We start from the raw sequence: 25,548 nt of genomic DNA on the forward strand, positions 1-25,548 counted from the left end.
TTTCGTCTGTTTTGCTGCTTTATTATTTCAGCGAGGTTTATGAAGAGAGGAGTGTTTTCTCTAAATTCTCTGGAAACCCGTCGCCCTCATTTTTAGAATCCCAGTGTAATTGAAGGAAAATTACTTTGTAACATTGTATAGAAAAACGTCCTTATTTGAATATACGTAATTATATGAATAATTCATAATTTGCTTCATAAATCTCGTAATGTGTATTGTAATTATTAATCCAATTCATGTTTACTTAAAGTGATCCATTTATTTATTTACTTCAACTTTTGTACGTGTTTGCGTTCCGTTTTCGAAAGTTGCCTCTTAGCGAATTTCCCGTAGAGGGAATAAGCTGTTGCCACGAATATTAGAACAGAAAAAGATCCCACTCATAAACATAAACAAATTATGTCATTGACCCGAATGTAAACATTATTTAACATGACTTAAATAGAACTGTCCAAACCATATGTTAATGTTATTATATAGGATTCGGGCCATTTACGTTATTTGTTTATGCTTATGATCCATACCGTTTTTGTTCTTATAATCGTGGCTGTTACCGTAGGTCTCATGGCAAGAGCTAGACCCGGGATCGATTTACTTTTAGTTTTGATATCTCCAGTGGCCAAAAACACCCGTTCAGTTTCATATATACATAAGTATCTGGTGGGATAGGTCGAAGGACACTTAGCAAGAATTCGCGAACCAGCATGAGGGACTATGGGAACGGGGTTTCATGGCGTATAAATTGGGTTTTCCCGTGTTGATCTTCAATACATACAATTTTGCAGTTTCTTTCCAAACCAATTTGTAGAGGTAAAACAAAACTATAAATTAGTATATTGAATCGTTGTTGCGCCCCAAATGGCTACGAAGAATTCCCTATGTAGTTATTCCTTCCTTATATAAGAAATTCCTTCTTTAAGACTAACGTTATGGCTTCTAAGGCGCAAGTGTAGATGCCTGACTTTTAGGACTTAAGCTCTGCCATGAGAAAACCTGTTTTGACTTTTGGGAGATTTTTATCTATTACTATAATTATTGGTTTCACCCCTTTCAAACTACTTACAGTAAAAATAATAAAAAATACGACTGAGAAATAACTCCCTACATTATTACCCCAGCAACATAATCAGACGTTAAAACTTGTATACAACATCATCCATCGTGTTTCTGACTTTTTTACTTTGGGTAAATTTTGAAATACCAACTTTTAACTAGTCTTGATTACAAATATAACATAATTACCGAAACTAAATCAATGACCAATGCGTAAACTGAGTCCACTATAAACCCGTCCATAAAAGGAGTCTGTGGAGTTAATAGTGTACAAATACAAATAGAAACATTTGGAAATTCAATGACTTTAGTAGACACTATTTGTGACTAATTCTTACAATAAATACAGCCATCTTAAATGAGATGATACATACATGTTTTACAATACCTACTACAGTATTTAGTTTCTCAGGGCTAATAACGTATGGAGTTAATCCTTAATTACTTTTACTGTAATTATCCTTAAATAAGAGGTTCGGGTCTTTCCTTGTAAAAATGGTGATAGTAATAATAATTGTTGATTCATTGTCCATTGTTCATCAACTAATTACTTACCAACCAGTCTAGCAGTTCTGTCATACATGTCAGCCACATTATTTTCTTTGCACATTGTAGTTTATTACTTAGAAGAACTAAGTCAATATTCTAAAGTTAGCGATCCTGTGAGGGCAATGGTATAAATAGGCTTTAATTACGTATTGTGCCGGATAACTTTCCAAATCTATCACGGCTTAATGGAATAACTTCGGCCTTTAAGTTGTATAATTGTATCCCTGAGGAGAGAATGAAACTTGAAGCATAAATAAAAGCAAGCGCCGCACTTCAGTGAGAATTAGAGCAAGAAGTTACCAACCCTGAACGAAACAAAGTAGGCTTGTGTGTTCAAACCTTTCTTCTCTTGTAATTAAAAAAACATTCTCTTAATTTATTTCATTTACATAGGATTTACGTAACATTTGCCCTTGGAACAAATAGTTATTGTAGAAGGATAATTTTAAAGCGAAATGCACTTAATATATGCCAAATATATTCTAACCAGATAGTCTTGTGAATTAAGATTGAAACAATAAATAAACAACAAACAGTCTGTTTAAATTATGGGTACACAACAGTACATAATCAACTGTTGACCTATGAACGATATTGAAATGTTAGTAGTATTTTTATACAGGGTGTTTTTTTTACACAACCCAAATTAAAATCTGTCAGAACAAGCACATCTTGGTATATCCGTTTAATTTACTTCATTCTTTACTACAGTTAATATGAATTGCTAATTGTTTATTTGATTTACTTTTCAACTCTTTTTCAAAAATGTTCATATACATTTACAGAGTACTACAAGTTCCAAGAATTTTAAGATTATAAAAACCTTTCTCCTTTTAAACACATTGGAAAATCTGTAATGATTTTGCTCCACTTGTAGACTTTCTTCGCAGTGTTTAGATATTTAATAGTTGAAATACTCTTGTAATAATTGTTTAAAACCCCTTATGGCTGGCTCGAGTGAACATAATGTTACGTAAATACTGATTATTTCCTATTTAAAGCAGTTCATCAAACCCGTGTAAATTCCCGTGAATGACTTGACAGAACGCACATGTGAAACTTCATAATCAGATGTTCATGTTTTACATATCTCTAATCGCCATGGCCTAAACTGAAAATGGGCGGGGGTTGGGAATACAACAAATAGAATACCAATACTGGAAATCGTTGTATACCCATTAGTCTATATGCTGTTAAAGCGGTGTATAGTTTAGTTAAATATACAACCGATGATGAACGCAGAAAAATTTTATAAATACACGATACAATTTTTGTTAATCGGAACTATTTATTCATCAAAATCGGTGGACGAATTTTGAGACCTTTTATGCCTTGGGTGAAAAGAAGTACTTCAGCCCTGCAACACCTGTTAAACAGCCGTCTTTGCAGCAGTTGCAACGAAACATTGTTTTATAAAATACCAAAATTACCCTACTCTTGGTTCTCCCGCTACCTTTGTACAGTGGCTAACGCAGAGGCAATTGTGTTCAGTCACAGTTTTAGTAAGCTATTGTATCACAACTCCATTGAAGTCGTTTCTATTTCACACAACAGTTTTCTGCAACGTTCAATTATCGAATGAAGTATAGGTTATTCGGTCACCTAACTTTACCTGTGACATTTGTATTTTAAATTTGTGATGTTTTACTGCAATGTAACAAAATGGAAATATCCACAATTTTTTTACTCAGTCGATGAGTTTAAAAATGTATCGTTTGTGTTTAATATATGTTTGTTGGAATTTATCAATGCATTGTATTTCACTATTTTATAACTGGATTTTTATAATTTGTTTATCACTTTCAAAATTATAACTGTACAACTTTTCATGTCACCATTATGGTGAATGTTTATCAACCACAAATACTCTTAAAGAGTGCACCAGATTTAAAAAAATCCAATGAAAGTGGAATTTAAAATATCTAAATAAAGTTCTTCATATTACAAACAAATATTTTTGTTGTACATTTTTGTCCTAAGATGCTAGGCACGAGCCCGGAATCGTTTTTCACATTACTTCAGGCTAGACCTAGGGGTTGCTGCATTATCACATCGATAAAATCCATTGGTGATGTGGCGGGATTTGAACCCGGGACCTCTGGAATCGAAGTCCCGCGCTCTAACCACTAGACCAACTCGCTCCCCCGGGGATTGGTCTTACATTAGTAAGCATATTATTCCATATTTCAAATGGAAAACGGTTGCAGAATTTCAATTCAGCCTAAAAAGTCATAATATATGTAGTCCAGGCTTTCAGAATGAATAGAATATATTTATTTGTATTACTTATATTATTTTTATTATAATTATTATTATACAATGAAATATAAAATTGTTTAATATAAAATGTATATTTATTTACTAGTTATTGTTTGTTATCAATAAAATATTTTTATTCGTATTTTTTATGCAATAAACAATAAACATACGTTTTTCTATAAACTGTGAATAATGAAACAATATTTTGTAAATATACATTAAAACAAATTATATTTTCTTATAGAGTGTAAGAAAGTGGATTAACCCCGTACCCTTGGTGATCATCTATGCAGACACTCTGTTAACATTACACTTAGTCGACCAGTTAGTTTGGACAGAGTTGAACAGTAGCATGAGCATCGATTTTCAAATTCCTTTCCAAGCTGACGTGAGCTAGGCGATGACCGGTAGGGCTGACTTTTGAGAAACAACTTTAACCTACAAGCCACACACCCTATCGGTAATCAGACAATAAGTAGGTCTAATGAAGAAGATGGAGGAGGTGTGACGAGTCTTGGTGTTGGAGGACCTAGGAGGAAAAATCAAGGAGATTGCTGCGGGCTGGAACAAAGTGCCTGTGTCGTAGGTGCATGTGATTCAGGGACAATTGGTAGTACACTATGTAAAAAAATGTAACTAAAATTATAAATATGTAAAACAAGTCATTTAATTTCTTATTAACTCATTCTTTTAATTTTTTCCATTTTCTCTTCTTGTAAATTAATGTTGTAAATATTTTTCTTACTATTTTTGCTCTTTTTTTTCAAAGTTCTTATTTGGTGTTGTCCCCCTTTGTAACTTCTTTGTTTTCTAAATTTATTTTTTTATTACAAGTTGAGTCACGCCTGTAGCAGTTTTATATCTCTTTCAACCTTTTCACCTCTCTACAAAAGCGAGTTTAACTTTAAGAGACTTTGAGAGGCATGGGACTCGCATGGTGGAGGCACCGGGTCAGTAACACTGTGACTGAAAAAATTGTTATACTTGCCAATGTTATTGCTTTAAACTAACAAAGCAAATACTTTATCTCAATCGTGTTATATAGGCCTAGTCTTATGGCCTTAGTCTATTATTATTTATTCCTAGCTGTTTCCACTTTACAAAAAACTTTATACAATTTTACAGTGTTCAGGTATACTTTTGGAATATAAGTACATAAATACTATTGTAAATTTATTTTTGGCTACCTATATTTATATTGTTATGGTTTAATTAGTACAACTTAATTTTTATTCAAAGATATTTGCATACATCTTAAAGTTTTAAATGTATAATTATTTTGATACAAATACGGTTCATTGAACTTCTGCACCTATTCCTACTTGTTATATCTTTCAGTTTTACCTAATTCTACTCATTTTCACAATATTATTTCTTGTGAAGGCAGAATTAAATGTTTGCTCTTGACTGAAAGCATGTTTACTGATAATCGTTGATATAGTTAGCATGTTCATTTAAGTTGAAACATTATTACTTCCAAGCAAGTGGTGTAGAATCAGTTACCAACCTAAAATATCTACGATCAAGCGGTCTGTATCTTTTTACATGTTAGTCATGTTACATGTTGATGTTAGTCTTTTTCAATGTATAAAATGTAAATAAATCCAGCTGTTTGCGGAAACATTGGTCTTCTCATTTTAAATCCAAAACAACCTCTCTACCCTTAGCGCTGCTTCGTCTTGGTTTTGGAGGCGAGCTAACCTGGTAAAGCCTGTCACTGTCTAACCTACCCCTTGTGTTTTCAAGGTATTACCAGACTGCCAGTACTGGAGGGAGAAGTGAGCCACATTGAGATTCCCCGAATTTCCCCGAGTTTGGGGATCACTGTCGTAGGAGGCTCAGATACCGCTCTTGTAAGTTATTTTGGTTTTCATACAAAATATTGTCAGTATCTTATATCTTCAGATTGACCACTTTTGATGTGATAAGTTTTGTCATTATTCCCATTTGTAATGAATTCTCTGTTCCCCCACAGAATAAGAAACATATGTAGGTGAACTGTAGGTTTATTGTATCAAAAATGCCACAGATGACCCCGTTGTTGTGTTTATAGGGGTGTTATGGTGGGGTATCACTCTCAATTTATATTTTTACTAGAATATTATGCTATCACATCAGGATGTATATTTTAAAGTGGAGATGAGTGGAAATTTAGTGTTCAATTAATGAGATGACCGTTTATTGACTATGATCAGCAAGTTATTTAGCTAGGGACATTTATTTAAATCTTAATGATCAAGCTAGGTCCAGCTTAGATCCATAGAAAGCTCCTGACTGTTCTCATGAGTGATCCCCGAACCTCTGATACATTGGCAAACACTACAATCTACCTTTTTATCACTATACATAATAGAGTATCCTGCAATGTATCCTAATCCACTTTTTCTAATTCTGTAGGATATTTAATTATTGTTCTTTTTGGAATAAAGTGCTTTTGACAAATTTACAGGTATAATTAAACAGGTGTTCTAACCCTTTTTAAAATATACAGTGTCTACATCTACGCTGTATGTATATGTTTATATCCATATAACAAAACCGATTTGTAAAACGCAAATCAGAAAATATTTTAATTCTTATCAATTAATTTAATAGATAGTAAATGTAACCTTTATCAATTAATGGTTCACCTATGTGAAAAATGAAGTAAAACAATATTACTTATATTATGAAGTAATATAATTCAGAAATGTTTGAATCTCAGAAATATCTTATGATTGATTTTAAAATATCGTCTTATTTTCTCTCTTGATTTGAAATTTAACTGTATAAAATGAGAGATCAAATGTATCAATTTCTTATTTCTGTCAGATCAGTACTGTTTCAATCAATCTCTTAGGGTTGAATTACTCGTCTCGAGATTGTACCTCTGTCTTTCTATTCTATTGCAGAACATTACAGTATATAGTCCGATGCTTGGAGAGGTCGTCAAAGTCCTAGCATAACTTAACTGTGCAGTCTGCATGTCAACCTAAGTTGTAGTAAAACTTTATACCAGTTGAACGTTTGTTTTGATTGTACTGTCTATTAAGTAGAACAATGCAATGACTCATATTAAGCAATTAACTAAATACTTGTGTAGGCAAATGTTAGTCGTCAATATCTTATTCATTTACTGCATGATTCACTCTTTCGCTGTTCATTATATCTGAATAGTTGAACGAATGTACTAATATTTACGTAGACTTTGCTTAATTTGATGGTTTTACATAAGCTTTAGGTTTGCAATAAGAATTCAAAAATATATTTTTTTTCCATGTGGATTAGGGGACCAATGTGAAATGTTGAACTTATTTGAAAAAGCAAAATGCGAAAAAAGTACAGTATCGTCTTTTCGTCTAAAGTATTCTGTCTCAAAGCCTATACATAATTGTGTTTTTTTTTTACTTTTGTCCAAATTTTGGCTGAGCAAACATAAACTGCAGCTTGGAAAAATCAACAATGTACGGGTTTATTTAAGAACTACTATAAAACAAGATGGCATGCAGTAATGCAAGTCTATTTTCTATTATTAATGTTCAATTCATGTCATTTATATAGTGTAGTTTTACCAAGTTACAATACATATTTATTACAACGCAAAATAATCGAGTGTAAACAAAATCTTGACAATATGTGACGCAGTGTGGGTTTGTAATTAATTAGCTTATTCACGAGCCAATCAGTGTATGGATCAGAGAAAATAATTTAATTTGAAAACCATTTTCATCGCATTAAGCCGTGACAGAGTGTGGTCTACGGAGCTAGTTAGTTTACATGGTCAATGTTTAGAATGGATAATATACTCATAAAGGTTTGATATATCATGTTGAGATATTATTTATTTATAAAAGCCACCACTCAATTACTTCTTTTACAAATGCACCAATTTACATTGAACAATCAAATGGATGAAAATGTGTAACTTTTTCCAACTTTTGACAAACGTAGTACAGCAAATTCTACAGGTGAAATGGCTAACAGCCTTCTTGCTTTGTGCTTTGACAAATTGTGACTAGAACGGCCGCTTTAGAAACCCTCGTTCCAGACTTTTCATTTGTAGATATCTCAACATTTGCACCCCTACATCGACATTGTATTACCTTCAATCACTCCCCCATGTACCTAACACGAATAAACATATCAACAAAAGAAGTCCTGTTTTGTGTCCTTTCATTTGATGTTTGTTCAATGCCCCGATATGTTATCTTGTTTTGTGGCAATTCATCCACTACGACATACAAGGTTAGACTTTCCAGATGTTTGATAATTTGTTATGTTAAATACTTTAGTTGCATGTAAGGGGTATTATATATACATATGTAGAGGGGTTTCCCTATTTATAAACAAGGTTACTCCAAATAGTTATTAATTTATTAGAAACAATACACAATTTGGATACAAAGAGAATTTATGTATACAGCGCTCGTTTTAATCCTTTCCCGCCTATTTTCTAAAATGTTGAAATGAATAAATTTTAATTCATTCAACCAAACAAGAAGTCATGAATGGACTTAATAGAAACTTTGATTTTAAACAATTATTAATTCTGCTTTTATTTATTTCTGAAAGCATTGTAACTTTTAAATTATTTTAAAGTTAAAACAGTTGCAGTAAAACGATTTTGCTTATACTTTAAGTTTTTTTTTATAAATTTAGGCATGACAGGACTTGTATTTCTCTGAACAAATACCTAACTCATAAAATTGTCTATTCCTAAACAATTTATTGATCAATATTATTTAGTAGCAACAAATTAACATAGTAGAATTAACATAAATAAAAAAAAACTCAAGAAATTGGTTAACTTGTATAAAAAATCTTAAGTTAAAAATGGTTGAGTAAACTTATTTTTGAAAACAAAACCAACCTTTAAAAAAAACTTCCATTTACAAATTGCAAAATCGTTAAAACTTGAACACAAGGATAGAGTTTGAAGGTTTGACGTTACATTCAGAAAGTCACAGTTTGTAAGACTGCCGAGGATTCTGAAGAGATTCTGTGAGTGACTGTAGAATGTTACTTTGACATTCATTGACTTGAGTAGCCTACCATTTCATTTCTGGCTTTACACAACAACCCTTCAAAGGGAAGCAGCCCTTGATAGTTGCCCGTGTATATTGCAGCTTGTCCTTGATATAGTGTTAGGTGCATTTTGGTAAAAGTGTTGTGGAAAGCGAGGATTATTCACGTAACACGTGGCAAATAATTTATTACATTACGACTTCTTAAATGAGGCTTATTACATACGTTCATTTGACTTTATTTAATTTTTTTTATAAATAAATAGGTACATACTGTAACTGGAAATTTGCTACCTTTTTTGGCAATATTTTAACAAACCACCTGTGACAACACTAGAGTAGCCGATTTCCAAAACCTGTTATCGGTCACATTTTTTGAAATTGAGATATTGGTTGCTATGGCTACTTCAGAATGCCTGCTATCATTTCCAGTTGTTATTTACTTCCAAAACCTGCTAAATATATATTTAAAAAGCATTTGAAAAGTGTGTCAATTTCCAAAAGCTGTTATTTCCAATTCAGCTACAGAATCAAAACCTGTTATAAAACCATACATGATTACTCTTCCAAAACCAGTTATACAGGGTGTCTCAGACCACCCGGCCGGCTTGTATAGCTCCAATATGAAAGCAAATGGTAACCTAATTGCAACTGGAACCCCCTATTTTGACCCCAAGGAATTCAGCTAAATTATTTTCAACCCCAAAAAAGCACCCCAAAGGGCAGATTTTGGGGGTGGGGGTGGTTTTTGGGAAAATTTCAAATGTAAAGGGGGGTCGTGTTATACCTCTTTTTAAAGGTCCTTTAGTCCTGAGTATTTTAGTGGAAAAAGATTTAAATTATCTTCATCCTTATTTACAGGGTGTTCAAAAACTTACAAAAAATAGACTTTTGAACTACTTTTCACTGTAAAGAGGTGGAATTTTGTGGGGGGTTCAAATTTTGATAACACTTTAATTGCTAAATGAGCTTTCAAAAAACTCTGGTTTCAACCCTTTTGCTATCTTTTTACTTATGTTACGCATTTTCAAACTTTTTGAAGTTTCAAAAGCTGTTATCTCAAAAATTTCAAATGGCAACATGGGTTTAATTACAAACCACATTGTAGCCCTTAAAATTTGCTATAATTTTTGTATTTCATGTTTTTTGGTATCTTCATTGGTTAAAGAGATATAACGAAATTAGTGTATTTTAATGTTTTATTAAATGGTATTCAAAGTGTTTACTGTTGCAAATGTACACCTCTAGGTCTCAATTAAAACAAATCTTGTCTAAAAAAATAAAATAGTACTCAGATTGTTGATCCTGGAAGATTTATAAAGGAAAGAACACAACTGCAAATATTCTTAGTTATTCTACAATTCCATGGCTCTAATAGTTCTTTGAATGAATAATTTGTTTGAATCAGCATTAATAGCCTACATGATGGACTTCTACAAATGCTTAAATTGCCTTCCATTTTGTTCCATGCAAACCCCAACTCTGTTATGCACGTAGTACTTCTTCTCCACTATTATGGTACTGTATTGCTATTTTACTACCGCAGGTGCATTCACCTCTTGTACAGATCCAGCAAGTTCCTTATAATTTGTTTTATCTGATCAAACGTGACCAGTTTCACGCACACGCTCATTGATTTCATGATGATTTTTTTTTATTTACCAGTTAGACAGTATTCATTCAAAGCACTATTCGAACTTTGTAATTGTAAAATAACTAAGAATATTTGCAGTTGTGTTTTTTTCCTTTATTAGTAATCCAAGTTTAACAATCTGGGTAGTATTTTAATATTTTAACATAATTAGTTTTAATTGAGACCTAGACGTGTACATTTACAACAGCAAACACTTTGAATACCATTTAATAAAACATTAAAATACACTAATTTCGCTATATCTCTTTAACCAATGAAGATACCAAAAAACATTAAATACAAAAATTATAGCAAATTTCAAGGGCTACAATGTAGTTTGTAATGAAACCCATGTTGCCATTTGAAATTTTTGAGATAACAGCTGTTGAAACTTCAAAAAGTTTGAAAATGCGTAACATAAGTAAAAAGATAGCAAAAGGGTTAAAACCAGAGTTTTTTGAAAGCTCATTTATTAATTAAAGTGTTATGCAAATTTGAACCCCCCACAAAATTCCACCTCTTTACAGTGAAAAGTAGTTCAAAAGTCTATTTTTTGTAAGTTTTTGAACACCCTGTAAATAGGGATGAAGATAATTTAAATCTTTTTCCACTAAAATACTCAGGACTAAAGGACCTTTAAAAATATGTATAACACGACCCCCCTTTACATTTGAAATTTTCCCAAAAACCACCCCACCCCCCAAAATCTGCCCTTTGGGGTGCTTTTTTAGGGTTGAAAATAATTTAGCTGAATTCCTTGGGGTCAAAATAGGGGGTTCCAGTTGTAATTAGGTTTCCATTTGCTTTCATATTGGAGCTATACAAGCCGGCCGGGTGGTCTGAGACACCCTGTATAACTTAAGTAAAGTATGGCTGCCATTGTAAAACATTTCCAAAACCAGCTAACTATTTTTCTTGACCTAAATACTTTTTCCTGTAGTATATTACTGTATAACTAGGAATATTATTATTTATTTAACAAGGGAAATTAGTGTTGGCATATGAAAAAAGGAGTTGCTGTAAAGTCGGCGTGACTTGAAGGTGTAAAAAGATTTTTGGAACTGCACTTCTGTGAAAATTGGGACGCTAATGAACTATTGAAGTTTTATTCAGAAGACAAAACCTAGCTGAAGAGCAAAAGGCACTTGGTTACTGTAGGTACAGGTTTTTTCATTGAAAAACAGGCTATTTTATTGAATCCTCTTTAACTGGTTATGGAAATGGAAATGGTTTTAACAGGGTTTGGAAATTGACTAGAAACAACATGGCTTCCTATAAATTTCCAAAACATGTTAATTCTTTCTTCCATTTCCAAAACCAGCTATATCAAACAGTTAAATATTTGTTATAAAAAACCTAATAACCTGTGATTATAAAGCACTATATAAATAGAAAAACATGATTTTTTAATGATTTTAGAAGAAAAAATCATAAGAATATCTTTATTAGTATATAATTTATCAGTTTTTGATGAATACTGGAAAGTTGTGAAAATTTGAAATAACAGGTTTTGGAAATTTGGCTACTTTCCAAAAATGACAGGTAAAAGGCTAAAGATTCCTTAAATGTTATCTAGCTTAATGTTATTCATCTACTACAACAGACAAGGTTAGACTTTCAATATTTTTGCTCGTTTCGCGTATAAATTATTTTAGTTTAATTTAAGTGATGTTAAGGTGCATATTTTTGGTTAACTACGCATGCAATACAATACAACCGTGGACTAAAAGCATTAAAGCACTCAAAGACTTTGTAATTAAACCATCTGAATTGGTAATACAAGTCAGCTCCTGAAATAGATCAATGCAATCGAGATAATAAGTCTAAGAGTTATACATTAACCATCGTCTACTATAAACTGTCCATTGACAGAGAATATTGATATTTGCCAACATTTTCATAATTTGAAGATCATGTTGTTAAAAGACTTGAAAATCATGCAATTTTGTATCTTAAATTTCTAAAATCAAGCAAATCAGAAACTAGTTTCGTTTAAAAAAAAAAAAACAGAAAAGCCTTATATTTGATTGTTAAATACTTGCCAAAACATTTTTATTTAAATATTTTAACACTTCGTCAATGATTTAGTATAGTTCCTGAATTCAGTTTTATTCAACAAATGATGTCAAGACTTATGCTATAATCATGTCATCTTAATCATTTTTTATAAATGTATCGAAATTATACAAATTGTATTTTTTTACAGATATATCACTTGTTTTCTTGTAAAGAAAATATTCCTGCAGAAAAAATAGATTTTATATTTATTCTTGGCCGAGCAACAAATGATTAAAACATTAGTTTGATTATTTGTGTCGACTCATCAAGGTTTTAAATGTCAGTGCAGAACTTTCATTTGAAATCCCCTCGAGTATAAGACTTTCAAAGTTCAAAATTGAAGAATTTCTCATTAGAAGAAATTAAAATGTCAAATAATTAATTTTTAAAAGTGTTATTTGTGTTATCTAAATTATTGTAATCTGTTGATTCAGATAATTATAACCTATAAAAACTAGGAGTAAGACCGATCCAGAGATTAAGTGACGACTGTTGAGAGATCTCTCAACATCTCTGTTGACAAGGTTAGAGGTTACGACTGTCCTTCGGGCTGGGGTTCAAATCTCCCCAATAACCAATTAATTTCATCCATATGATAATACCATTATTCAGTGGATCAGTACCCAGTAAAGTATATAGAAAAGATAACTATGGCATCTGCTTCAATATAATTGGCAATAATGTATTAAATAAACTAGAAGAGTTTTAAAATTTGCCTTGCAACTTTATTTGGATACTTGGGATTAGAACCAAACCAAATAAAATCGGAATAAAATTTCTGTGTTTGTTTTCCATCAAAGTAGGACATAAAATATGGATACAAAAATCAGAATTATTGTAGTTAAAACTATAAATATCTCTCATTGTAAAATAGTTTTGTTTCACTAATTAACATTAATTAATTATGTCTATGGTTTGTATGTTTAAATAGAACCATAAAATTTACAAGCTAATTATTAAGTGTACATTTCTCTTACAAATTTTCTGTAAAAGCATTAATCAGAAGTTAGAAGAATTCACTTGTTAGTTCTTGTGATGGAGTAGCCAATTAAAATCATCACTTTGCTCTTTTGTATCTTATTGCGTTATACCCTTGTATGAGAATGTGGAGTACACGTATATTCCCAACTGCATTTACACATTTTTTTCTATACATTCTGTAGTAAAATAAAATTGACAATGCTAATGAATAGATATAATTAATTAATACCCCCGCCGCAGCAAACCTGCAGACTAAGCGTATTTCCATTTACCTGGCTAGATTTCTACTAAAATATTCCCTTAACATTGTCAGATTTATTTCCTATTTAAATAACATTAATTTTAATGAGTACTTAGGTTTGCTGCTACAAGGAATGTATTAAGGTGTGTTATATATTAAGGAATGTATTAAGGTGTGTATGTATTAGTGTGTGTAGTGTGACAACGCCATATAGCGAAAATAAAAGGTCGTCGAACCTGTCAAAAAGTTGTACACTATAAAAACAATCAGGACTGGCGCTCCTGACTGGTCTTGGAGCAGCGGCTCTAGCGACAGTAGCTCCAAGCAAAACAGGACTATGCAAAACCCCTAAGATCAGTGTCCCGCGACTGTCGCTCCAAGCAAAACGTACCTTAATTGCAGTCACAATTAGTTTTGACTCCTATGTGGAGCCATCATCAGTACAAAGACTTCTTCTTTCTTCACATGAAAAGCGTCATATTTAACACATCAAAATAAATAATCATTTACACACGACACATGCACGGACAACATCTACGGTAACTGATCAGTTATGACAACAAACGACGGAAACCCGGCGGAGTTGAAGTCCAGACCCTATGGTCCAGACCCTGTGGTCCAGACCCTGTGGTCCAGACCCTGTGGTCCAGACTGCGGGTGGTCAATGCAGTGGTGTATGTCCGTTATCTTATCATCTCAGGTTGTGTCCTTTCTATCACACTTTCCCTTTCCAGTATCCTGATGGCAGTGACTTGCATAAAATTGGAAGAAAACGACAGTTGGTCCTTTAGCAAATTTTTATGGTCGGAATTTACTGCCTTATATATCTCAAACTCTTCCAAGGCGTTTACTTTAAACCTGTCCCTAGAAATAAGTAAAATATTCATGTTGCTATTAATGTTGGTATAATTGTGGTCTTGAGAAATCAAACGTTCAGCAAAAGATGATGATTGGTGGGCTGTTGACGCTTTTAGAAGTTCCTAGATGTTTAAGATGTTCCTTGAAAAGTTTTGTAAAGGAGAGTGACGTTTGGCCGAGTAATATTTTGTACAATCGGTACAATTGATCTTGTATACGCCAGATCTATCCAAAGGTTGTGTCATCAAAGGACTGTGCCCCTTTAACAATGAAACAAGTTTTTTTCTGTTCTGAAGGAAACGATAATATTGTTTTTTGTCATAAGATTATTATATTTGTTGCTCATGAAGGTGCCATATTTTGCAGGGATGAAACTGATCTGTTTTTTAGTTCCTGTTTTATTTTGATGTTTGAAGATAAGTTCATCTATCATAAAGCTTGGATAACCATTTGCTACAGCTATACATTTTATTGTAATCCTGTTCCTTTATTGGAATTGTAAGCAAACGGTGGTTGTTGTTTATTTTGTTAATTGTTAAACCTCTTTTAACTGTATCTGTGGCTTAGAGCCATGTAGTGGTTTTCTGCATTAACCACGATATCAATTTGAGATTGCTGCTATACAAACCCCTTACTTTGAATAGGGGTTAATAATCAGACTCAGCCTATCCTCTGAGGATTGGCTGTAATCGCCAACTATCAATGCGATTGACGCCGAAATCACTACTAATAATAAAGCCGGCTACAGAAGCCTAGGAATGAATGTATTTATGACTATAGATAAACATGGGTCCTTCTAAAATAGAACAGCATAGATAATAGGATTTTGCTGTGGGTATAGTGTCATTGACCTGTCTGCACTTGATGTTGTTTGATGTTGGCTGGGCAGGAATTCAACCCTTTCTCACTCTTTTGAGAACCAAAAATCCAGAGATTACAACATGTATGACCCTTTCACTTTACCTTGTTAAAATTTGACCTTTCAAAACTGTGTGTCAAAATGTCATAATTTAACTTACTGTTAAATAATCCATTTGTATTAAATATTACTGTTTTGGTAATTATGTGCAATTTGTGTGGCTAACAAACATGTTGTGTTGCAGCGCTGTATAGTAGTCCAGGAAGTGTTTCCCGATGGCCTGGTGGCCCAAGACGGCCGCCTCAAGCCCGGAGACCAACTGGTTGAGATCAATGGAGTTGACATGAGCACAGCTTCTCACCATCAGGTAGGCTGAAGTAAACTGCAGTGTAGCTATTGATAATCCTACACTTAGACGACTGTAACCTATATGAGGAAAGAGAGATGAATGACAACAACTAACACTGGTGCTGTTTGTCACACAACATAAGGTATTTGTTGGTAGGACCATCGCTGTAGACTCATGATAAGAGTGAGGAATAGGTCCATGTGATCATAAGTAAACCATGAGTGTCCTTCATTTGATTGAACATCACCTGATTTAATGCAGCCAACTCGAACATTTCAATAAAATTACAAGTATTTATTTAACACAAAAGTTTCAGTCTATTTCCCACATAGGGAATAAGCTATTACCATAAGACCATGATCCGGAACCGATTTACTTTATTGTTTTGTTAACGTCAGAGGCCAAAACACCATCCATTCAAATTCATATATGTATGAGGGTTGATTTTTAAGTAAGGGCCGTTTTGCGTATAGGTAGCTCAGTAGTTCCTGTGTATGCACAACAAGCAACTCGCCTCATTCTGGTATCATTGTTGAGCAGAATGGCACCATTTACAGCTCTGTAGCTATAATGTGTAAGCTTGGCTTCACTGTGTGTTTAGAAAGTTTAAAAAAAATGTTATCTCGTGCCGCATGTGTGATAAGGTCAGTGCTATCTTATGGTGTATTTTTACCTCAAAAAACATATCCAATGCCTACATTCTTCATCAGATAACTGATGGTTGGGGCCCTAATGCACTGAGTGAGGGTATTAAGTGCGGAAATATGTTAGGCAGTGTAAAAATGGCCTTGAAAATCTTTATCCGTTTTGGCATTCTGTGAGAAGTCTGATCACCCACCGAAAATAGAATCCATTCCAAAATGGAAATTTTCACAGCCTACATAAGGTAATAATTGTGTAAGGGCTGGAAATCAACCCTCTAACTATTCCATTATTCATTGTCGGACTGGGAACCATAAACAGAAAATGTGTGAAGTTTTTTTTTTTTTTTTGTGAGACGTGAAAATTGACTTGAAGATGCATTAATGGGACCGCACACTAAGGGTATGTGGGGATGCCTCTTTCCAATTCTTTCTGGCAACCCACCAAAAAAAACCGTCTATCCTATGCCCCTTGTAAACTAGCCATAGGATCACGAATACTAGAAAGAACCCGGTATGGATCATAAACATAAACAAATGACGTTTTTGGCCCGAATCCTATAGTAATAGCATTAACATATGGTTTAGACAGTTCCATTTAAACAATGTTAAATAATGTTTACTTTTGGGCCAAAAACGTCATTTGTTTATGTTTATGATCCATGCCGGGTCTTATCTATCATTCGTGGATGGGATCACCTTAGCTTTGGGATCATTTTATCTGTTTTTGATAAATTATTCTCAGCATATTATGTGAAGAATATTGAAAAACCCTCTGTAGACTCTATTTTTATTATACTTATCCTCTGCTGTTGACACAAATCTTTATGCTTTTTTTATTTTCAAGTTTCTAACCAAGTACTTTTTTTATCAAGATATTTGGTTACAATAAACAATGATTTGGTATGTTTTTAAAATTGAACCATTAACTAACACTATAGTTAAAAAATATTTTCTGGGCAGATAATATATTCTTTTATTTCTTTTAAAATAAGTTAAAAACAATTTACAAACATGGTATACGTAGTTTACTGTCAGAAAATTAAATTGTCTTAGTCTGAAATATACCTAAGTTATTCAGCTCCTCACAGACCTCACAACTCTTTTAGTAATGTGGTAACATTACTAAAAGAGTTATTTTTTTTAATCTATCACCCAGTCATATAATACGGACCTGAATAACGTAGGTATATGATTTGATTTTCAAGTAATGGTAATCTTCAGAAACACTTCCTGTAACTTATCTCAGACTCTCATAGTTATTTTAAAATAGTCAAATTAGTTTCAGATAGCTTGAGCAAATAAAAAAAGCTCATTGTACAGTCACAGTAACATAGTTTGTTGGTGAAAATTCCCTCAAATTAATGGATTTAATTAATGAGTTTTTGTCACATTTCCAATGACATTTATCTATAAAAAAGTCATCTCTCTTTATTTTAACAATATATGTTGTTTTTTGTGTGAATTTTTAAACATTTATGTGAATGTAATCTTGCAGGCATGCCAGGCCCTCAGAAAACTCAAGTCTCAAGTTCTTCGCCTAGGTGTTTACAGAGAGCGGATTGCCCCGTACAATGGTCCGAATGATGCTCAACATGGTAAGTTGCAATGTTCTGGTTGTCAATAAATACCCCCTTCCACAGCAAACCTGCAGACTAAGAAAATTTCCATTTGCTGATTTGATTTTCGTCAAAACATTTCCTTAAAAATATCAAATTCAATCCCTTTTTAACTAACCCGGGAGGACTCACATGCTGGTCTAAAAGACTGGGTTGGTAATAATTTTAGTAAAACTTGTATTTAACGGGCCTCGGCAGTGTTCACCGCCACCGTACCTCGTGCATATCTTTCTAGGAACAACATTAATGATTTCCCACACTCGCCCTTTTCCTAGATTTAGTGTCTTGTATGTTCGCATAAAGGACTGGTCAGTTTGACCGTGTATGGGTGACAGAGTTAGTGTGATGACGGTTTGTTCGACCGTGATTGAGGGACCCCGAAAGTCAAATCGTAGTTTTTAATGAACTTGATTTAGTTTTTTTTTTTTTTTTTATGTTTTTGACTGTGTTTTACTTGAAAAACATATCATAAATACTATATAATAAATAATAATAATTAGAATTTGAAAAACAAATATGATCTGATAGTTTATGTTCCTCGATGAAATTTCCTGTAAGTCCAAAGAGAAAATTGTTAGGCTACTAATTGTGAGCTCTATTGAACATATTGAATCATTTTCTACAATTCTATTCTATTATAATTTTATAATTAATTTACCATCAAAGTTTAGATTTTATATCTAAAATCTATTATGTAAATAATAATGTGTACCGGTAGTAACTTTATATAGTATTTTTTAAAATATAATTTATTTAAATTTTTCTTGTTATTACTATTCATGGTACTTGGGGGACCGAGCTGGTCTAGTAGTAGAGCGTGGGGCTTCGTTACCCAAGGTCCCGGGTTCAAATCCCGTCAATCACCAATGGATTTTATCCATGTGACAATGCCGCAACCCTCTAGGACTAGCTTGAAGTAATGTGTAAAACAGTTCTGAGCTAGAACTAGCATCCTAGGATTTAAAGGTGGGACAAATTATATATGTAAAGAAAAACTATGGATATTTGCAAAACGTATATTTTTTACTGCTTTATGATCACAAAAAAATTATATCATAGAAAGCTAATATATTCTTGAACCTTATTTTGATAATAGTCAACATGTGCTATGCTATTTTCAGTGACCGTGACTGTGACCATAGAACGTGAGTCACAGCAGGCCCTAGGTATCCGTTTGAGCGGTTCATGGATGGAGAGCGGCATCTACATCACAGAGATCGTACCCGGCAGTCCTGCCGCTCTCACCAACCTGTTGTGCCCCTACGACCGCATTCTCTATGTCAACGAAGAAGACGTCGCCAACAGCCAACTCCAGCAAGTCTCAACATTGCTTCAGGTAAATATGATCTCTTTGTGAAATAAGTGTAAACAAGTTTATTAAGAGGTTAGACTTAGGTTAGTTTTATATTAGCAAGGTTACTAGCTCAAGTCACCTGGTCAAGGATATAGTGGATATAAATTTAGTACCATAGACTAAGCAACACAAGTAGACTCTTCTCATTGTAAATTTTGAAGCATGTTTTTCGTGTCTAGTTCATGTACGGTGACACTGGGTGCTAGTGTCTACGAGATTTTGTTTTTATTGTTTTAGGGTTAATTTCTTGATTTGTGCTTTACTGTTTGGTTATTTAACTAGGGGACAAGTTATTGTTTATGATTATATAGTTTTATTTGGTTAAACTAGGTTTTAAATGACTGAAATAACGGGAAACAAAATTGTAAACAAAACACGACCTCTACATAAACCGTACAGAACTAACAATAAAATTGTCTTCAGCTGTTCCATAAGGATGAGAAATCTACTAAGGGAGTATATTTTATCTATGTTAGTACTGTTCACCTAATACAAATCTAATTAAATTGTATTGAGCTAAGTGGTGGGTTTTGAATCACATAGTCCCCGTATTATCACCATAATCCCATTGATGCCTTCCTAGTTTGTTGTACTACTTACTGAGCCGCCAACTTGTGAAACACAGTTACCCACGTATCATTTACATATTTGCAATAATTGGGAATTTTTATGGGTAAGGCCCTAGTTATGATAGGAGGTGATACAGTCCTCGTAAGAATACTTAGAACTCAAAATAATACATCCTTAGGCTCAGAAAAGTTCACAGATGATATGTCTGTTTAGTGCCATCAAGAGTCTCCCTCTATGTTATCGGTGAAAACTGTATTTTTTAAAGTCTGCTGTTTAACTGTGAAAAGTGCTTAAATACCCTTAAAACACCCCAGTATAGCAAGTTTTAATTTTGTGAAATCCTAAATCACAAACCTACTTTTAAGGAATGAATGCTTATAAACTAACAAAGGTTGAAATGTTATACAACAGGATTTTTTTAGCCAACCCAAATTTCAAGTACAGAGATTTACTGTTTAGGGACAAAACAAGCTCAAAGGTTGGCAGCTTTGCTTCCTTTACTTCATTTATACCGGTCAGCTAATACATATTTTAGCTTTAGCATTGTTGTCTACAACTGTTTAGGATTGGGGATTTATTGTAAATACGACTCATCATTATGTTTTCTCAAGTTCCAGGAGTAGGTACCGATGTATTGTAAAAAAGATTAAAAGTAAATTATTCATGTTATTCCAAGGACTGTTTGCAACTTAGTTTTTGGGGTAAGATCCTTAGTACCTAATAAATCAAACACAGGATATGTAAACCTTACAGTTCAATATTATAATACTTATTTCTCCAACTATGTGCATTAATTTTTAAAATTTGTAACATGGGTTGCATTTTAGAGAAAGATGTATTAAATCTTACCCACAATAAATTAATTAATGTAATGTAGTAGAGGAAGCAGGGCTGCCAACTCGAGCTTCTTTTGTCGCAATCCAGTGGATCTCTGTAATTTGATTTGATAAGACTTACAAACTTAAAAACAATTCTATAAAGTTTTACATTCATAATTTCTTTCTTACTTGCTACCATAAGCCTCTAACCTCCACTAGAACATATATCAATAGCTATTGCATGTATGAGTTTAACTCTGTATTTGCAATCACAACTGATACAATAGGGAGTTATCCTAAGTTACTAATTGAGTCAGGCTCCCATTATGATTTATGGTTTCTGGGGGACTCTATTTCCCCTTTGTTATTGATTATCACAAAAGACAGAACAGCTGTTGTTTAGTCGGTTAGTTTACTTTTTTTAATCATTATATAGTCCAGCATCTATAGGGTGTTAAGTATGCACTGAAAGTGTAACTATTGTAGACTTTTGATTGTTGTTGAGGGCATCTTGATGATGACAAAAACCGATGTTGTCGCCCTCCCATCAGGTACACAAAACTTCGGGGGGAGGGGGGAAGTAGTGCAAAGGCGCGTTCTAGAACAATGCTCATATCTCGTAAACTAGACACGATAGAAACATGCTCTAAACGACATTGTATTACAAAATTTATCTGCTTCAAAAATTTGGCCATAAAAATCTCGTATCTATATTAGTTGACTTATTTAACATTTTAAATTATAATGTGTATTAAATACTCCAAATAACATTAAAATGCCCATAAAAACACTTCAGACAACAAAAAGGACTGTTTGTCATTGTGCATTGATTGTTGAACACACTAAAATCACTTTATATGGTAATTATTATACAATATCACAAGGTTATGTGAGGTTTCCGGTGAAGCGGCACGACGATGCGGGTGATGCCACTGCGCGGCAGAGATCGACGTGTAGTACACAGACTTGTAAAACTTGGGTATGCACTGAAAATGTAACACATTTTGACTTTTGATAGTTGTTGGGAGCATCTTAGAGATGAGAAAAAACTATGTTTTCCTCTGCATAACTTGGGAGGGGGGAAAGTAGCGCGGAGGCGTGTTCTAAAACATTGCTCATATCTCGTGCGATAGGTTTTGGTGGTTGTAGACTTGATAGAAACATGCTTTAAATGGCATTGTATTAAACACTTAATCTGCTATAAATAAAAGTATCAGAAAAATCCCTTACTTATATTAATAATTGAGTGATTAAATTTGTATTTTAAAATGTCTATTTTAAACTAAAAACCTATAAAACTCAATGCGTTTGATGTGAATTGTGGGTTTTAAACACTAAATATACACCATGTAACGTTCTTTCCTTCTTTCCTCAAAATAATATGAGGTTCCCGAGTCGACGAGAAAATATGTATAGTTGTTCAACACTACGCTATTTTTTCAATACACGTTGATCTCTGCCGCGCAGCGGCATCACCCGCGTCGCTGTGCCGCTTCACCAGAAACCTTGCTTAACCATGTAATATTGTATAATAATTACCATATAAAGTGATTTTAGTGTCTTGAACATTCAACGCACAATGACAAACTGTCCTTTTTGTTGTCTGAAGTGTTTTTAATGGGCATTTTAACGTTGTTTGGAGTGTTTAATACACATTTTAAAATAAAATGTTGAATAACTCAATTAATATCATAGATACGAGATTTTTATGGCAAAATTTTTGAAGCAGATTAATTTTGTAATACAATGCCGTTTGGAGCATGTTTCTATCATGTCTAGTGTACAAGATATGAGCATTGTTCTAAAAAGCACCTTCACAATATTTCCGCCCCTCCCTGTAAGTTAGGCACCTGCTATGGGAGGGCGACATTATCAGTTTTTGTCAACTCCAAGATGCCCCCAACAACAACCAAAAATCAACAATACTGTAGTTACACTTTTAGTGCATACTCAACCCCTTATAGATGCTGGACTAATATTTTTATTTGAACTAATATTGTTCAAACATCATAATTCAATGATCATATCAGGGACGGGTGGCGTCGTCCTGTAATCCAGCTACTAGGAGGTCACGAATTGTGGATATTTATAGGCATGCACTGTGGATGCGATACTCCCTGGTGTGGATTAACGTCCGCACTAGTGAGTACTACGACTATCTGCAGTACTATCCTGATAATTAGACCAATTCGTATTTACCAAGGAAAAAAGTGGTTCGGATTCCACTATAAACTGTAGGTCCCTTAGTCGCCATTAGCTGTGGGCTATTAATTAACAGCTGTGTCTAAGGAATATGTCGGCCTTAGTAACTAACAAGACTACAAGATCGCGCCACTCATCTTACACTCATCTCCATTCATACTTGGCTTAAAATACCTACTTTGTATGGTCGCCATTTCAAAGAAAAGTATTAAAGTATAATATTTCATTTGTCATTAATTTATTAGTAATTTCTATGGTTGAATTATTGAATCAGAATTGTGTTATGGCTTAAAATTGTTGTATGTAATTGTCACTGTTTTGTTAATATTTATTGGTTAGTATGTTATACTTTCTATTCAGTTACGGTATTTTAAGAAGTATTTAATACTAACATTCTGTTAGGTGATGTAAGTCTAAAATCAGCTTAGACATTGATAAGCTTATATGATAAGCTCCTTTGCAGTGTGGTTTCAGGTCTTAATAATATATTATTAGCCCTTAAAATACTTAACATTCACTTATATTGTAGCCTACAATATTTAAGATTAAAACACTTCATAATTTTCTAACACCTTCCACATGGTTAAAAACTCTGTTTTACGAATTAACCTTGTAGATTTTAGGTAAACGTTCTGAAGAAAGTTGTGGAAGAATATTTATTTATGTTTAGAAATAAAAGTTATCTAAAACTAATTTGTTAAAAAAATTATTTTTGCAGTTAAAAAGGTCAAGTAGGCCTATGCTTTAAAATACAAACCTCTTTTTCAATAATATCTATTTAAAGAATGAGCAAAATATTTATTTACCAAATTTTTTTTGCTTTTGACAAAAATAAACTCCTAGATTCAATGAAATTTACCATTAGCCTTTTTGCGAATTTCCCTATTGGGAAGTAGCTATTACCGCAGGTGGCACGGTAAGACCTGGACCCGGAACCAATATATACTTTTTCATTTTGATGTCCCTAGAGGGGAAAAAACTATTCATTCAAATATGTACTTGGTATATATATATATATGTCCATGAACGCGATAACTTGAGTATTTTTTGTGATAAAATTTAGCTTGAAGATGTAAGGTGAAATAAACTTGAATCAGTTTGGGAACCAGCATGAACACGAACCCATCATGGGAATGAGGGTTTATGGGGTGGAATTTGGTTTTTCTCAATTTTGGCCCTTAAAACATAAAATTTCCTAATTTATCTTCAAACCATTTTAAAGGGCATAAAAAACTAATAATTTAGTACATTGAAGTGTTTTTGTACGGTTATTGGCTACGGAGACTTAAAAAAAAAATCATTTAAAATTTCCATGTTATCCTTATGGAGAATAAGTTAACTGTTGTAGTTTGCTTGTTTATGGATGTATTTTAATCAAACTTTGTAAATTTATTTATTTTTTATTAACCTCCCTGTAGCTGCATACCAAGGTACTTGTTAAACCTAATGTTATTTTAATAATTGAAAATCCAATCAGGTAAATGGAATTTCGCTTAGTCTGCAGATTTGCTGGGGCGGGGGTATTTTATCTTTTATTGGAGATAAGACATGATGTTCACTTTAGTGAAGGCAAGTTCTCCAACTACATGTAGGTTATGCCCCAATTGGCTCTAAAGTAATTTTTTCACTGACTGTTTCCCCTACATTTTCCCTTACTCCAAACTGAAATATATCTAATGCTCTTTCACTAGATAACTTATTTTAACAGCGTAAGATAACAAGATTATCTTAAACTACCCCTTTTGTTGAAATAAAAATTTAACTAGGTACAATTTTAGACATCTCGAACTCTAATGGCATTAAATGGATTTTATGAAGCATTTACAGTACCAAATGTGTGCAAACTGAATATAATATAAGGCACTCAACTTTGCCAAACCTTGCAGATTAATGTTGTTATTTATTTTATTTTGATAAAGTAATTTCATTAAACGGAATAAAAGTTATAAATTTATTTGTGTTCTGTTGAATTGGTTCTCATTTGTATACAACTATTTTAATTTGACTTCGTAGAGTTTTTACAACACCAAATTTAAGTTAGAAACAAATTAAGTTATCCGTTTGTTTGTTAAATATAATTCATCAGTTCAGAGGAAAAGATTCTGCTTTTTTATTGTGGTTTTGTTTGAATCCGTATTAGTTAGTATTCTACTAATCAACCTTTGTACTGTACATATTTTTAGAACAGGGCTACTTTTGTTTAGCCCTATCACATTTTAATATTTATTTTACAATATTTGTTATACCTACTAACTGTTACCATTTATATGTTATTTTTGGTTTTTCTTGACTCCAATTTTTTTGTAATTTTTGTATCTGTTTGTTCCTGATTTCTCCTCATTTTAATGTTTGTAATTCTTTTACAATATATTTTGTCTCCTAACCCCAAGTTTTTACTATTTTTGTATCTGTAGCCATGGTTTCTAGTTTTTCTTGTCTCAAACCTTTTGATGTACATTATTTGTGGCTCCTCTTAACTCCTATGCACAATTTGTGTATCT

At 33.0% G+C, this 25,548-nt stretch overlaps 1 protein-coding gene across 1 annotated transcript in view; it reads left to right on the forward strand.

Moving 5' to 3' along the window:
* The window catches only part of LOC128999084 (multiple PDZ domain protein-like), a 44,115-nt gene that overhangs the window by 9,779 nt on the left and 8,788 nt on the right, over positions 1 to 25,548 (forward strand). The window contains exons 2-5 of the mRNA XM_054425440.1: positions 5,608 to 5,714; positions 15,739 to 15,861; positions 17,983 to 18,082; positions 19,225 to 19,439. Of these exons, the coding sequence (XP_054281415.1) occupies positions 5,608 to 5,714; positions 15,739 to 15,861; positions 17,983 to 18,082; positions 19,225 to 19,439 (545 nt within the window). The remainder of the gene's footprint in view (positions 1 to 5,607; positions 5,715 to 15,738; positions 15,862 to 17,982; positions 18,083 to 19,224; positions 19,440 to 25,548) is intronic.

Source organism: Macrosteles quadrilineatus, unplaced genomic scaffold, assembly GCF_028750875.1.
Source record: "Macrosteles quadrilineatus isolate MER2022 unplaced genomic scaffold, UCM_ALF_1.0 Scaffold_7__1_contigs__length_78375512, whole genome shotgun sequence".
Classification (NCBI taxonomy): Eukaryota; Metazoa; Arthropoda; class Insecta; order Hemiptera; family Cicadellidae; genus Macrosteles; species Macrosteles quadrilineatus.